This window comes from Loxodonta africana, chromosome 11 (genome assembly GCF_030014295.1).
Source record: "Loxodonta africana isolate mLoxAfr1 chromosome 11, mLoxAfr1.hap2, whole genome shotgun sequence".
Lineage (NCBI taxonomy): Eukaryota > Metazoa > Chordata > Mammalia > Proboscidea > Elephantidae > Loxodonta > Loxodonta africana.
Window position 1 is genome coordinate 85,813,477 of NC_087352.1, and position 14,406 is coordinate 85,827,882.

A 14,406-nucleotide genomic window follows, 5' to 3' on the forward strand; every position below is an offset into this window, starting at 1 on the left:
TGGCTTCAGGCATTTAAGATTTGGAAGATAAAATTCTTCAATCTTCCAAGAAGGTCTGCCTCTCAACTCTTTGATAGCTAATGTTTTTGTTCTCTTTATTCAGATATAGGAATAGCACAAGGTACATGTAAGATCCCAAAGGACTCCACAGACATGCCCAGGTAGACAAGACCAAATTGGACAAAACATTTATCAAATTACTTACAAAAATTTATCTTTTTTGGTAAATATTAATACTTAGTCACGGTATAAAAGCATACCTGGTAGAAACAGAATATATTTATTTTGGTTTAATATTGATAATCAGCGTTACTTCTATCTGGTTTCACAAAATAGTTTTTTAAATTGTGCTACATATATCAAAAAGAGTCCCTGGGTGGTACAAACAGTTAAGTGCTCGACTACTAGCCAAAAAAGGTGGTGGTTCGAACCCACCCAGAGGCACCTTGGAGAACAGGACCTTGCAATCGGCTTCCAAAAGGTCACAGCCTTGAAAACTCTATGGAGCAGTTCTACTCTGACACACAGGACATCACCATGAGTTGAAATTGACTAGATGGCAACCAACAACAACAGCATGTATCAAAACAGTCAGGTAAATGCAGAGAAGACCCACATCTAGAGCACGTGCAAATCTATTCTATACAACAAATTCTGACCCAAAAAACGCGTTTTTATATTTCTCAGTGCACGATCCAAGAACATAAGAAAATGTGCCATCTTCCAGAAACGCCAAGTGCCCACCTGGAGAGCAGACTCTGATGCACTCCTGGCCTTGCTGGCTGCGTCTTCAGCTGCTTTGATGGCGTTGATGATGTTCTCATAGGCGGTAGCAGCATCGACCGCCCTGCGCACTAGCCCATCCCCACTGGCGTTTCTCTTGATCCTGGAAGATTGTATGAGTTAAGTCCTCCAGCAGCCTTCCCCTGCCTACAGCCCGGGCCACCTGAGCCTTCTTGCTTCTTCTGGACAATCAAGACCCAAGGTGGTAGACTTAGCAGCTCTGCCTGCACCAATGGATGAGGCTAGGAATGAGCCTTCTTCCTGCTGGTCTCATCCTGACCTGTGTCCTGGTTCTCATAGCTGGGGTTAGCCTTGCTCTCCCATCTCTCCACCCTGCTCTGGAGACCCAGCTAGCAAAGCGGAGGGGTTTTACACATGGCTCAGGACAATGCCACGCACAAACAGCACACCCACGTGGTCATCTACTCACTCTTCCAGCTGCTTCGCCAGCTCCTGTAAAGACTGAGCGTGCTTCTCTGCCTCCACTACCAGGGATTCTTTGCTGGTAGATCTGGAAAGTTCTGTCACTTTGTCACTTAGTTCTTGTCTTGCTCCATTTAAGGTGGCAGCTAATTTTTCATAGTCCTGTTTTTTTTTTTTCCAAGTAAAACAAGACAATATAAATTTAAGCAAAGACTATGTACACCATTTTCTTGAACTTTGTCATAGATGACATATTTCCAGGAGACATGAAAGAGAAATTATATTTTCTAAGCCCATTTACCCAACCTATTAATCCTTGGTTGCTTTCTGATAGTGACATTGAAAATGTTCCCTCAAATCTTAGAGGCATTTGGAACATTTTCTTGATTGTACATACACCTTTGGTAAGTTTTGTAGAAACACACTATTACCATTAAAGTTGTACTAAACCAAAGCACTTTTTTTTCTGGTTAAGAAATTACTATTACAAATGATAATTTCAAAATGCCTGTTGATCTGCTAAACCATTTTGTAAATCTTTCATTAGTCCTAGATTGTTTTCTGTTAACAAAGATATGCCTAATATTTTTACAATAGCATCACGATTTTTTGTTATCATAAAAGTAGAATTTGCTTATTGCAGACAAGTTAAGGAAGCCAGCTAGACAGAAATAAAATAGCTCATTCACACTCCTCCCCTAAGCGAGAACAACTGCTAGCATTTTGGAATCTTTCCTTCCACTTAAGAGAAATGTACTTAGGAAAAAAAAAAGTAGGTCAGCCCATCTCATAGTTTCACTGCAATATAACTTAACTGTTTAGAATTTCTAGGGATCAAGTGTCTTCCCTACCTCCTGGCTTTTCTCCATCAGCTTCAGCACAACGTTGGTTTGCAGCAAGGAAGCACCTGCAGTGCTGAGATACTTGGTGAAATCGCCCTGCAGGGACTTTATTTCTTTAACTTGTCTCTGGAGAGAATACAAAGAGTATGCACTTGGCCTGCACGATATATTATCAGGAGACACAGACACATTTATCAGACAACAGCATATATGTAATTTCAGAGTCAGGATGTTTTCTTGAACGTGTTGATTTAAGGATCATCTAGACAATCGTAACGTGATGGGAAACTTGGTGTCTCTGCAGTGGAGGAGTGGCGCTGCAGTTTCTTAATCTGTATGCCAACTAGACAACCACCATTACTGTTGGAGGAAGTTTCTACACTCGGGGTCAACTCGGCCAATGAGGTGGATATATGTGCTAGCTCTAGTTTGTGGAACAGAACGAGGAAGTTTAACTAACGAAACCAGCACCAACCATCAGCACACTCTCCATGCCAATCCTAGTGAGGATCTGGCGGTAACTCAATGAGAGAGGACATAGGAGCTGAGAATGCCAGGCCAGGAAGCTGCCAAAGTTCCATGACCCACAACACTGGGTCCTCCTCCCTTACCTTGGTATAACCAGTGTCTTCTAGAAAGCCACGCCATAGTGTCATTACCTAATGTGGCTTTGGGAGCTAAGCATATAAGCATCTGCTAAGATCGTCTTTATTTTATTTTACCCAGTTCTTCCTTTTTGGGGTCAGTGCTATGTTGTTCTACTTTGGTCTTACTTTCAACTCCTGTTATTGTTGTTAGGTACTCTCGAGTTGATTCATCATGACCTCAGGTGACAGAGCAGAACTGCCTCATAGGGTTTACTGGGCTGTAAACTTTATGGGAGCAGATTGCCAGGTCTTTCTCCCCTGTACCCACTGGGTGGGTTCCAACTACCAACCTCTCGATTAGCAGCCAAGTACTTAACTGTTTGTGCTGCCAGGGCTCCTTCTGTTATTTCCTAACCCCTCACATTTGTGTTGTTGTTCTAGTATATAATGTTCACCATTAAAAATACATGCTATAGAATCTCAGCTCTACATTCTGTCATCGAAGCTCCTGTAGGCAGCCCGTACTTTAACTTACTTCCTATAAAGCAGGTAATGGCTTACAATGACTTTGCTGGTGATGATGATAATGCTGTTTACACATCTGACACATAAGTTGTTTAAAACACATAATATACACTGTTAGTAAATTATAATTTGTTTAATTTCTCATCTAGTTGGAAACATTATTCCTCCAAGGCTCTCTCGGTCAGGGTTGAGGATGAAGCAGTTTTCTCTGTGGTTTAAGTCCAGAATCTTTTCTGGTAGCTGAGAAATAGAAACAACTTTGATTTTGCATTTAGTGCCTCGTTTCTGTTGGATTAGTTTGAAGTCGTAATCTGTAAGAGGCCCATCTATAAGAGGCAGCTTGCGAGTTGCTAGGATGCTGGCAGGTTTCAGCGGAGCTTCCAGACCAAGACACACTCGTAAGAAAGGCCTGGAGATTCATTCCCAAAAATCAGCCAATGGAAATCCTATGGATCACAACAGTCCAACCCACAACCGATCATAAGGATGGCACAGGACGAGGCAGCATTCCTTCCATTATGTATGAGGTTGCTGTGAGTCAGGGACTGTCTCAACAGCAGTTAACAACAACCAGACATACCAACAGGGTATGTCTATGACTATGACCAATGCTAGCTTAGTCATAATAAAGTTGCTTGCTTCCCTCACTCTTATCATTAATGAAAACATGTGGATTCTAACTGTGAACTCACCTTGATGGCTTCCAAAGCTCTCTCATTGTCTTGGTTGAGGCCAGTGGCCTGCTTTGCTTGGGCAGTTGCCTCCTGTATTGCCCCTCGAAGGTCATTGAGTTTGGCTTCATATTCATCTATAGAGTCCCGTATACTCCTAACAAGTCCACTGTTCTCCACCTGGTGGTTTTCTAGCAAGCTTCTTATCCGAGTCAGCACTGTAACATACCATTTTATGTTTTCCACTTGAGAGATGAATATATTGAAGCTAATTTACAGACTGCAGAAGGAGAGCTGAATTCCTACTAATTTCATGCATTTCCTTGTAAGGGAATGGGCAAGGAATGTTTACGCAAGCACCTGTGTGTTCCTTGCACGTACTGCATCACTGAACACCCATAACAGCCCCATGAAAACAGTAATTATCACCCTCGTGGGTCACATAAGGAAATGCCAGCACAGAGAAATTAGGTGACCTCCCCACGGTTACAGGACTGCTCAGGGTTGGGACTTGAATGAGATCTGCCAGAGTATAAAAACATGCTTCTTCCACTACTAAATTCTCTCTCCTTACAAGATTAATATTAAATTTAGATAATACAAATGCTAAAAGAAAACTGATCCTCCTATGTATACATTAATCATTAACACATCATTTTACTAGAAAATAAATACCAGTATTTGAAAAAAAAAAAAAAACAGGCACCAAGTTCATATCTTTCATAGTTTTGAGCTAATGAGGTATTTTTCCCCAGTCAAAACCATTCAATATAGACAGCTAATTTCTAGTATATTCATTTTTTCTTTTTGAAATAGTAGGGCTAACACCAATTTTTTATTTAAAAATCTAATGCTTACAAAAAATGATATAATGTCTCCTGGACACGCTTTTAGCTCAATAATGCAGTCGCTCCTGAGGTTCACCCTTCAGTCAAAGGTTAAACAGGCCCATAAAACCGAACAAGACTAAAGGGGCACACCAGCCCAAGGACAACGACGAGAAGGCAGGAGGGGACAGGAAAGCTGGTAATGGGGAACCCAAGGTCAAGAAGGGAGAGTGTTAACATGTTGTGGGGTTGGTAACCGATGTCACAAAACAATATATGTACTAATTGTTTAATGAGAAGCTAGTTTGCTCTGTAAACCTTCATCTAAAGTACATTACATAATTTAAAAAATGATATAATGAGAAAGCTGGGAAGAGCTGATAGAAAGAATGAAATTGTAGTTAAAAAGGAAAATGGGGCATCAATAATTAACTTTTAAGAGAAGCTTTTTTTTCCCCCTTTAGGTTGATGGTCAGATGTTATATTCTGGAGCCTTTTGGTAACTTGGATAAAGGGCTCTTGGTCTCCTGCAGAGCTACCCACTTGCACCAGAGCACAAAATATTACTCTATACTTTAGCAGCCATGCACACAGAGACCATGAGGTCTTCCTCTGTAACTAGGGATTCTACTTTGTACATCATACTTCAATCTAGTTAGAAGGGAATGAACGCAAGATTCCAGGAAAATCCTTACGGAGTTGGGCCTCCTTTTTTTCTGTTTCGGCTTCTCTCAGATGCTTTCCAAAGTTGCGGTTCCGCATTTCCCTCATCATGCGTTCTGCTTCTGCCAACTCCCTGGAAAAATCTCCTGAAGGCAGGTTGTTTCCTTCTTCACCTGTCCCAGATATCTGCTTCAAGAAAACTAGAAAACATTGAGGGTTCATTAAACCAGGAATTCTGGGCTCCAGATGACTACTGAGGAAAAAAAAAAAAAGTTAGAGGCTTTTACGGAGGGTGCATATTAGTTCAACACAGGACCTTTCTCATAATGTTGGACTCTGCAAAAGAAAATTTTCAGTGCACAACAAAGGCCATGCACTAAAAAGGATTTAATTGGACTGAGTAGCTCTTCTTACTGTGTACATTCCTGATGATGGTTTTAATCTTTGTGTCTAACTCTTTTGCACTTTGGAGTGTCCGATCAACGTTGTTATATAATGTTTGTGCTTTTCTGGAATTCATTTGAACCTGTATAAAAAAATAAATTGATTAGCAACAAATTAAGTTTACTAGGAAAACAATATTAAATGTTTTGAAATTAAAAAAAAAAAATTGAGGTAATTGACCTACCACATTACCTTTTCTTGCAGAGTGTCAAATTCATGATTCAAATTACTCAGTTCTTTTTCCAGGCCATTCATTTTTGATCCATGATTTGAAATGACAGAACGGTAGTTGAGCAACTGATTCTGAAAATAAAATACAAAGTTAATCTCACTTTAGAGTAGAAATTAGAAGTCCTAACAACCCTGTACAATCTGGTAATGATATCAAAAGATTCATTTAGCAAGACCAATGCTGGTTCTACAGAAACAATGTGGTTTTTTGAAACAGGCTACATGAAGAATTTACTTTCCAACGTAAGTCATGATATGGCTCTAAAATAAAGTCACAAATTAAAAAAATGAAGAGATGCTTTACTGACCTAACCTTGGAGAAATGAGGTGATACTACTTACCTCAAGTATTCATTTCCAGATTCTATAATCAATTCAGTTTTTAAAAAACCTATATAGGGTCTCGATGAGTTGGAATCGACTCGACAGCAACAGCTTCGGTTTTTGTTTTTTTGATGTATTTAACCTAATAATGCTGAAAGCAGAGCACATGGCTCCTTTACTGAAGGGACCATTAGATTCTAAGAACTTTAGAGCTAGAGGGGAACTCAGAGCTCATTTAATTGAATATCCTCATTCTACAAATGAGAAGACAGAAGCCCTGAGTTCAGACTTCCAGCCTCCAGAACTGTGAGAAAATAAATTTTTATTCTGGAAAGCCAAAAAAAAAAAAAAAAAGTTAGTTCTCTTTTCATACTGATTCCTACCAAATTTTCACAGTGTGTGTGCAATACAGCAAGAAGATATTTTAACTTTACTATGGGAAAACTGGGGTTCATCGTTATGCGGAATGTTAGCAGAACGCCTGGATTAGCGGTATAGCGAGTAAAGCATGGCTTTTAGAATTTGGTCTTGGTTTGAATTCTTTTAGAACTGCCATACACTAGCTGTGTGGTTTTGGACAGGTTATCTAGTTTCTCTACACCTTTTAAATGAAAATAATACTATTTTCCTCATAGGGATATTGTGAGGTTTAAGTAAAGCACTTAGCACAGAGCCTGGCACATAGCGGGAGTACAAAAATGTTAGTTCCTTTCCCTTCTTTGAAGAAGTGTAAGGCTGAATTGATGAAATCAAAGTAACTTCTTCAACTCTCAAAACATAAAGGCTTTTTTCTGTTTCTCTCTCTACCCTCTATATTAAGCCTGTAAGCCATGGACTAAATTTACCCTGATGGGATGGAAGAGAGTAATTTTTCTAGAAACTTTTTTTTTTTTTACTGTGTCTACTCAGCTCAGCTACAGCCACTAATGGGTTTAGAATCAAGCCCTCCTCCCAAAAGCACCTATTAAACTTTCCCAAAGCCTCTTTCACTGTGTCTAGTCTAGGGATTACCTCATCTACTAAAATCTTTTACTTCAATTGAGTATATTTTTTCATATCCTTCGTTTTTAATTGGATATTTTCCTATCTACCTATTCTTGTTTGATTTCTGGTGAGCTGCTTTTGTTTGTTTGTTTTTTTGGATTTTTTATTTCCTAATTTCTTATTCCTTCTATTGGATGCTATTCCTCAAAGAAATTTTCAGATTTTCCTCTTCACTTTCACTTTGTCTGAAGTAACTCATCTCTTGACTGTGGCTTCTGTTGAGTATCTTTCTTGTTGTTATTTGTCTACTAAAATGCTCACAGGCTCACTCTGAGTCAGAGGTTTTCTTCTCTCTCAGCACTCTCTGCGCCCAGTTCAGGACCAGGTCTTATATTGGCAGCTCAGGATTTGTACACTATGGTGATGTTAAGGATATCACAGAGCCAGGCTCTGACTACTTCCTCTAGCTTTTCTGAGTTTTCATACAGTCACCACCCAACGGTAGCAGTGGTCAGTTTCAGAGGGGGCTTTGCAGCCTCTACTCATGGTGGAGAAACCTCTGTTTCCCTCAGGGAGCCTGAATCTGGCTACTTGGGGTCACTTTAGTCCCTTTTACTTCTCAAGACACCCTACTGGCTACCTTCTTTCCTAGTGCACATGGGATATTCACCAAGATAGGGCATATCCTGGGATAGAAAACAAACCTCAACCCATTTAAAAGAACTGAAATCATGCAAAGTATGTTTTCTGACAACAATGGAGCTAAATTAGAAATCAACAGCAGGAAAATATTTGGGAAATCCTCGATTTGGAAATTAAACAACCTACTTCTAAATATCTCATGGGTCAAAGATATGTCTCATGGCTCAAAGACATATCCCAAGGGAAATTAGAAAATATTTTGAATCGAATGAAAATGAAAACAGTACATTTCAAAGTTTGTGGTACACAGCTGAAGTAGTGCTTAGGGGCAAATTTATGGTATTAAATACTTATATTAGAGAATGGTAAAGGTTCTGAATCAATAAAGTAAGCTTTCATCTTAAGAAACTAGAAAACAAAGAGCAAATTAAAACCAAAGTAAGCAGAATGAAGAAAAAATAAGGATAAAAACAGAAATCAGTGATAACTGAAAACAGAAAAACAATGGGGAAAATCGGTGAAACCAAAAGTTCTTTAAGGTCAATAAAATTGATAAACCTCTAGCCAGAATTATCAAGACAAAAAGAGATAAGGCACAAATTATTAATATCAGGGATTAAACAAGAGAGTATTACTACAGGTTCTACAGAAATTAAAAGGATAATAAGGAAATATTATGGACAATTTTATGACAACACATTTGACAATTTAGATGAACTAGACAAATTATTTCAAACTACAAAATATCATTGAAGGGAGAAAGAAAACAAACAGGTGAGCCAAATAGTCCCAGATCTATTTTTTTAAATGGCATTTCTAGTTTAAAAACAAAAACGAATCAAGACAAAACGAAAACCTTCAAACAAAGAAAATCCCAGGCCAGATGCTTTCACTGGAAAAGCCTATCAAATATTAAGGAAAAATTAATGCCAATTCTATACAAACCTGTTGTTGAGAACCTTCTGTGTAGAAGATACTGAGCTAATGGCTCTAAGAGAAAAATTACCCCAGAAGCAACCAGTAAATAATGTTCACTTAGAGTGTTAAATTAGTTAGTACTTTCTACCAGCAAAAACCAATCTGCATTTGGATCAGAAGAAGGAGAAAAGCCCAACCTCTCCCTCCTTCCTGTTAGAGAAGTAGTCATTCATACAGCATCTCTTCTTGAAGTATCTACTCTGGGCCAGACACTATGCTGGACCCACAGGGTATTTACCCTCAGGTCCTTGGTCTGGGTCTCCAACTGCCTCATTTGCTCCAGTGCCCCTGCACTGGCACTCATGCCCTGTAGCTGAGACTTGACCAGACGGAGCTCATCACTCATTGTGGCCAGGTCGTTCAGGAGTGTCATCACACAGCTGTCACAATCTGTAGGGGCCACAATCAAAGGCAAATGTGCTGCAGGCTGGAGCCACAAGAATGAAAAGAGAGCACAAGGGCTGTACAGCCCAGTTGATATGTACAAAGATCATCATAGGCAGGAATTACAATCCTACAGCAACTGAAAAGGGGAGATCCCTAGATAGGGAGCATTCCTAGAAGAAATGGTGATTCTATGCAACTCATTGCTTATTTTATATATGGAAAAAATAATAATAAATAGCTTTTATCTAGTGTTTGCCATTTACCAGGCACTGTGATAAAAAATTTCCAAGTATTTTCCCAATAACTATATGAGGTAGGCATAGCTATTATGTCCATTGTACAAATGATAAAACTGAGGACTGGAGAAGTAAGGTTGCTTGTCCAAGGTCATGTATCTAGTAGTTGACAGAGGCTAGATTTGACCTCAAACCTAACTGACCCACAGATGACCCATAAACACACCTCCTCTCACTTCCTCCCACCACTGCTATCCCAGCCTGGGAACTGCACGTCTCATCACAGGGCTCACTTATCAAACTAAAGCCTACAGCTTGGAAAGGAGAGGGGAGCTTTCTTTTCTTACCATCACATTCTTCTCCAGGGCCGCCATCTTTGGGTTCTTGGTTTATGCAGTCTGAAATCAGAAAATAACCAAAAAAGACATTGTTATTAAACTTATTCTTCATCTAGCTTGTAGCTTGGTTTTCAGAAAAGCTGGTTTGCGGAAATCTTGGTCACTCAACTATCCAGTATTGCTTACTCTTCTCTTCCCTCCCTTCCCCATGTCTTTGCTCAGGGACCTGCCTCACCTCCCAGCAGACTTGCTGCAGGAATTTCTTTTGTGGTCTCCTGATGATAATTTTGGCTTATTATGTATTCAGTTTCTTCTCTCTAAAGGGTCATCACTATAAAAGTCATCTTCCTCAGGAATCATTTTGATTAAACTTTCCCTCTAGAACTTGATGGTGGCTTCCAGATACCATTCCTATCAAATTAAAACTCCTAACAGTTAGTGTAGGAGCCCTGGTTGGCACAGTGGTTAAGTGCTCGGCTGCTAACCGAAAGGTTGGCAGTTCAAACCCACCAGCCACTCTGAGGGAGAAAGATGTGTCAGTCTGCTTCTGTAAAGATTACAACATTTTACTCTGTCCTAAATGGTTGCTATGAGTTGAAACTGACTCAGTGGCAACAGGCTTAATAGTATTAAGGCTTCTATTCTTTTGATATCCTCCTATACAACTGTTCAAGTTTCTCCCAGTGTCATTCAAGAACACCCAGCAAATGTTCTTAGAGCACTTTTGGACATCCACTGTGTACCATAGCCTTGTGCCAGGTCTAGGAGATCCTAAGGTATCAAGACAAAAATTCCTTCTGCTCTGTAGTTTAACAGCCCCATGGAGCCAGATAAATCACAAACCAGCGCGACAGATTTACTAACACAATGTTAGTGAAACTAATGGCCAACAGCCGCACATATAAACTGAATTTTGAGGTTCTCAGCTACAGTCAGGAAAGCCTACCAGTCATCCACGGACATTCTTTATGTAATCCTTCTCACTTCTATACTTCTTCCCATGCCATTCATTTTTTTACTGAAATACTCTTTAATTTCCCTCTAAAAAATAATGTAACTTTATCACAGCAACACTCTAAGCTTGACCACTCCTTGAAATTTTCCTAGACATGCCAAAGGATGCTTTTACTTTTGTTCTTCTCAACAACCAGTAATATTCCACATTTTTGTGTCTATGCGTATATTTTAAGCTATATTTACTTTTAACTGTAAAAAATCAGTTAATTATAGAAAATTTGGGGAAATTAGAAAAATAAGATAAAAGCATTACCCTTGATCCTACAACTTCAAGATCATCGCTGTTCCCTTTATACATATTTGTGTACCTTTTAGTTTATTATATATTACCATAGGTTTCTCTTATTCTCTTTTTTATCTCTTACTCATCCTTACAAGAGTATAGAGTTGTATCACTCTTATTGGCTCAATTAGACTGTAAATGTCTTATGGCCCACAAACATGGTCTTATTTCCCTCACAATCCCCCACAGCACCTTGAAGAGTCTATGGGGGTGCCATGGATTGAATGGTGTCCCCCAAAAATACATGTATCAATTTGGCTAGGCCACGATTCCCAGTATTGTGTGATTGTCCACCATTTTGTCAGCTGATGTGATTTTCCTATGTGTTATAAATCCTACCTTTATACATTAACAAGGTGGGATAGGCAGCAGTTATGTTAATGAGGCAGGACTCAATCAATAATATTGGATTGTGTCTTGAGCCAATCTCTTTTGAGATAAAGAGAGAATTGAGCAGAGAGACAGGGCAAGCTCATACCACCAAAAAAGCAGCACTGGGAACAAAGTGTATCTGTTGGACCTGGAATTTCTGCTCAGAGAAGCTCCTAGTCCAGGCAGAAGATTGATGAGAAGGACCTTTCTCCAGAGCCGACAGAGAGAGAAAGTCTTGCCCTGGAGCTGATGCCCCGAATTTGCACTTCCAGCCTACTAGACTGTGAGAAAATAAATTTCGCTCTGTTAAAGTCATCCACTTGTGACATTTCTGTTATAGCAGCACTAGATAACTAAGACAGGGGGGCTTGGCTTAGGTGAATGATTGACTTATCAGTTTAATGTTCCCAACAGGTTTGAGTTTTAACAAACAAGATATCTGTATATTATTAATGGAAAAAAAGAAAAGCTCATAAAAACAAACAAGTCCCATATGAGAGAATTTTCTCCATTTTTGGAAGAAACAGTTACCACCCCCATTTCAGGTTGCTTATTTTTGTTGCTGGAGTATAGGAAAAAGAGCGTTGAAGAAGCGTTAGCCTCATGAACAGTGTGAGTGTGATGTTGAACCTTTTTCTTCAATACCTCCACTGACAATAGAACTCACTTCCTTTTAAAAAGTCTTCATCTTTAAACAGCTTCAAATATTTGAAAGTTCTTCTTTAGAATGAATAAAAATATATCTCCCTCTAGCTTCCACTCCTTGGTATAAGTCTATCCTCTATGCCACATAAGATAAGACTAACTCTTCTCTAGCACACGTCAGCCTGTCAAATATGTGCTTTCCAAGTCTTCTTTTCACTGCCCTGATTCCCTCACTCTTCCCTCATATAACCTTGTTTCAAGGCCTTTCACAGTCTTACCCTCTTCCTTTTTGAAAAAACTAGTTTGTCTGTTGTCTCCATAAGACATAAGCCCTACATAAGAACTTACGTAAGCAGTGTAGCATGGAATGACAGACCTCACGGCTTTAGAGACTAGAACACACTGAGGCTAGTGTGAGGCATCTTAGGACCCATGTCACACTTTTTAGACATGTTGAATTTACTGCTGACTAAAACCTTAAGTGGTGTAGAGGTTAAGTGCTACGGCTGCTAACCAAAGGGTTGGCAGTTTGAATCTGCCAGGCGCTCCTTAGAAACTCTATGGGGCAGTTTATAGGGTCGCTACGAGTCAGAATTGACTCGACGGCACTGGGTTTTGTTTTTTTTAAAAAAACCTTAAGGCTTTTTACATACCTGCTACTAAGCCACATCTCATTCCTGACCTACTTAAGGTTGATGGTTTTCCACTCAGCTATGCAGTCATTCCAATAGAACAAGGGGATACTGCATGATTTAAAATCAGGAAAGGTATGTGTCAGGGTTGTATAGTTTCACCACACTTGTTCAACTTGTATGCTGAGCCAATAATCCGAGAATCTGAACTATATGAAGGAGAAAGTGGCATCAGGGTTGAAGGAAGACTCATTAACAACCTGTGATATGCAGATGACACAACCTTGCTTGCAGAAAGCTAAGAGGACTTAAAGCACTTACTGATGAAGAGTAAAGACTACAGCCTTCAGTATGAATTAAACCTCAACATAAAGGAAACAAAAATCCTCACAACTGGACTAATAAACAACACCACAGTAAACAGAGAAAAGACCAAAGTTGTCAGGGATTTCATTTTCCTTGGATCCACAATCAGTGCCCATGGAAGGAACAGTCAAGAAAACAAATGATGCATTGCTGGAAAAAGACCTCTTTAAGGTGTTGAAAAGCTAAGCTGTCACTTTGAGGACTAAGGTTTGCTGACCCAAGTAGTGTTTTCAATAGCCTCGTATGCATATGAATGCTGGACAATGAATAAAGAAGAGGGAAGAAGAATTGATGCCTTTGAGTTATGGCGTTGGTGAAGAATACTGAATATACCATGGATTGCCAGAAGAATGAACAAATTTGTCTTGGAAGAAGTACAGGCAGAATGTTCCTTTAGACGGGAGGGTGGAGAGACTTGTCTTATGTACTTTGGACATGTTATCAGGAGGGATCAGTTCCTGGAGAAGGACATCATGCTTGGTAAAGTAGAGGGTCAGCAAAAGAGAGGAAGACCCTCAACAAGATGGACTAACACAGTGGCTGCAACAATGGCCTCAAACATAGCAATAATTGTGAGGATGGTGCAGGACTAGGCGACGTTTCATTCTGCTGTACGCAGGGTTGCTATAAGTTGGAACTGACATAATGGCACCTAGCAACAACAACATAGGATCGCACCCTTATCCCTAACATAATTTTATTGATTACAATTGGCTCATAATTCTAGACTGTTAAGGCTCTTTTGTATCCTAATTGTGTCACACAGGCATTTTCTGTCCTTCTCAACTTTATGTCATCTGATAACTGGCTAGGCACGTTTTCTGTATTTCAATCCAAATAAAAAATGTTGAGCAAAATAGAGCCAAAGATAAAGTCTTGTGGCCTGGATGATCGATACCTCCCTCTAGACTGATATCAATTAATTAAATCTTATTCCTTTGGGAACAATCATTTGATCAGATCTAATCTACACATCCAGGTTTTAGTTACTCATCTTGACTATAAATACAATATGAAAGTTTATCTAATGGTTTGCTGCTATGTGATCATAGTGCTAGGCTAGGCAAATAACACGTACCTTCTGTGTTTGTTTGCCAACCCGGCCCTCCCCTAGCAAGGTATTTTTGTAAGCCCGCTATGTTAATTTTTAACTTTTTTTATGGCAACATGTAAAAAAAAATTGGCATAGTGGTGCTTATGTAAATAC

The 14,406-nt window shown here is 39.4% G+C and overlaps 1 protein-coding gene across 2 annotated transcripts in view; it reads right to left on the reverse strand.

Annotated features, from left to right (window-relative positions):
- LAMA3 (laminin subunit alpha 3) overlaps positions 1–14,406 on the reverse strand; it is a 126,511-nt gene that overhangs the window by 61,877 nt on the left and 50,228 nt on the right. For both annotated transcript variants that reach the window (XM_064294644.1, XM_010586806.3), the window contains 9 exons: positions 9,894–9,944; positions 9,162–9,313; positions 5,958–6,068; positions 5,736–5,847; positions 5,354–5,521; positions 3,853–4,049; positions 2,058–2,174; positions 1,214–1,368; positions 745–886 (listed from right to left, as the gene is read on the reverse strand). In XM_064294644.1, the coding sequence (XP_064150714.1) occupies positions 745–886; positions 1,214–1,368; positions 2,058–2,174; positions 3,853–4,049; positions 5,354–5,521; positions 5,736–5,847; positions 5,958–6,068; positions 9,162–9,313; positions 9,894–9,944 (1,205 nt within the window). The remainder of the gene's footprint in view (positions 1–744; positions 887–1,213; positions 1,369–2,057; positions 2,175–3,852; positions 4,050–5,353; positions 5,522–5,735; positions 5,848–5,957; positions 6,069–9,161; positions 9,314–9,893; positions 9,945–14,406) is intronic.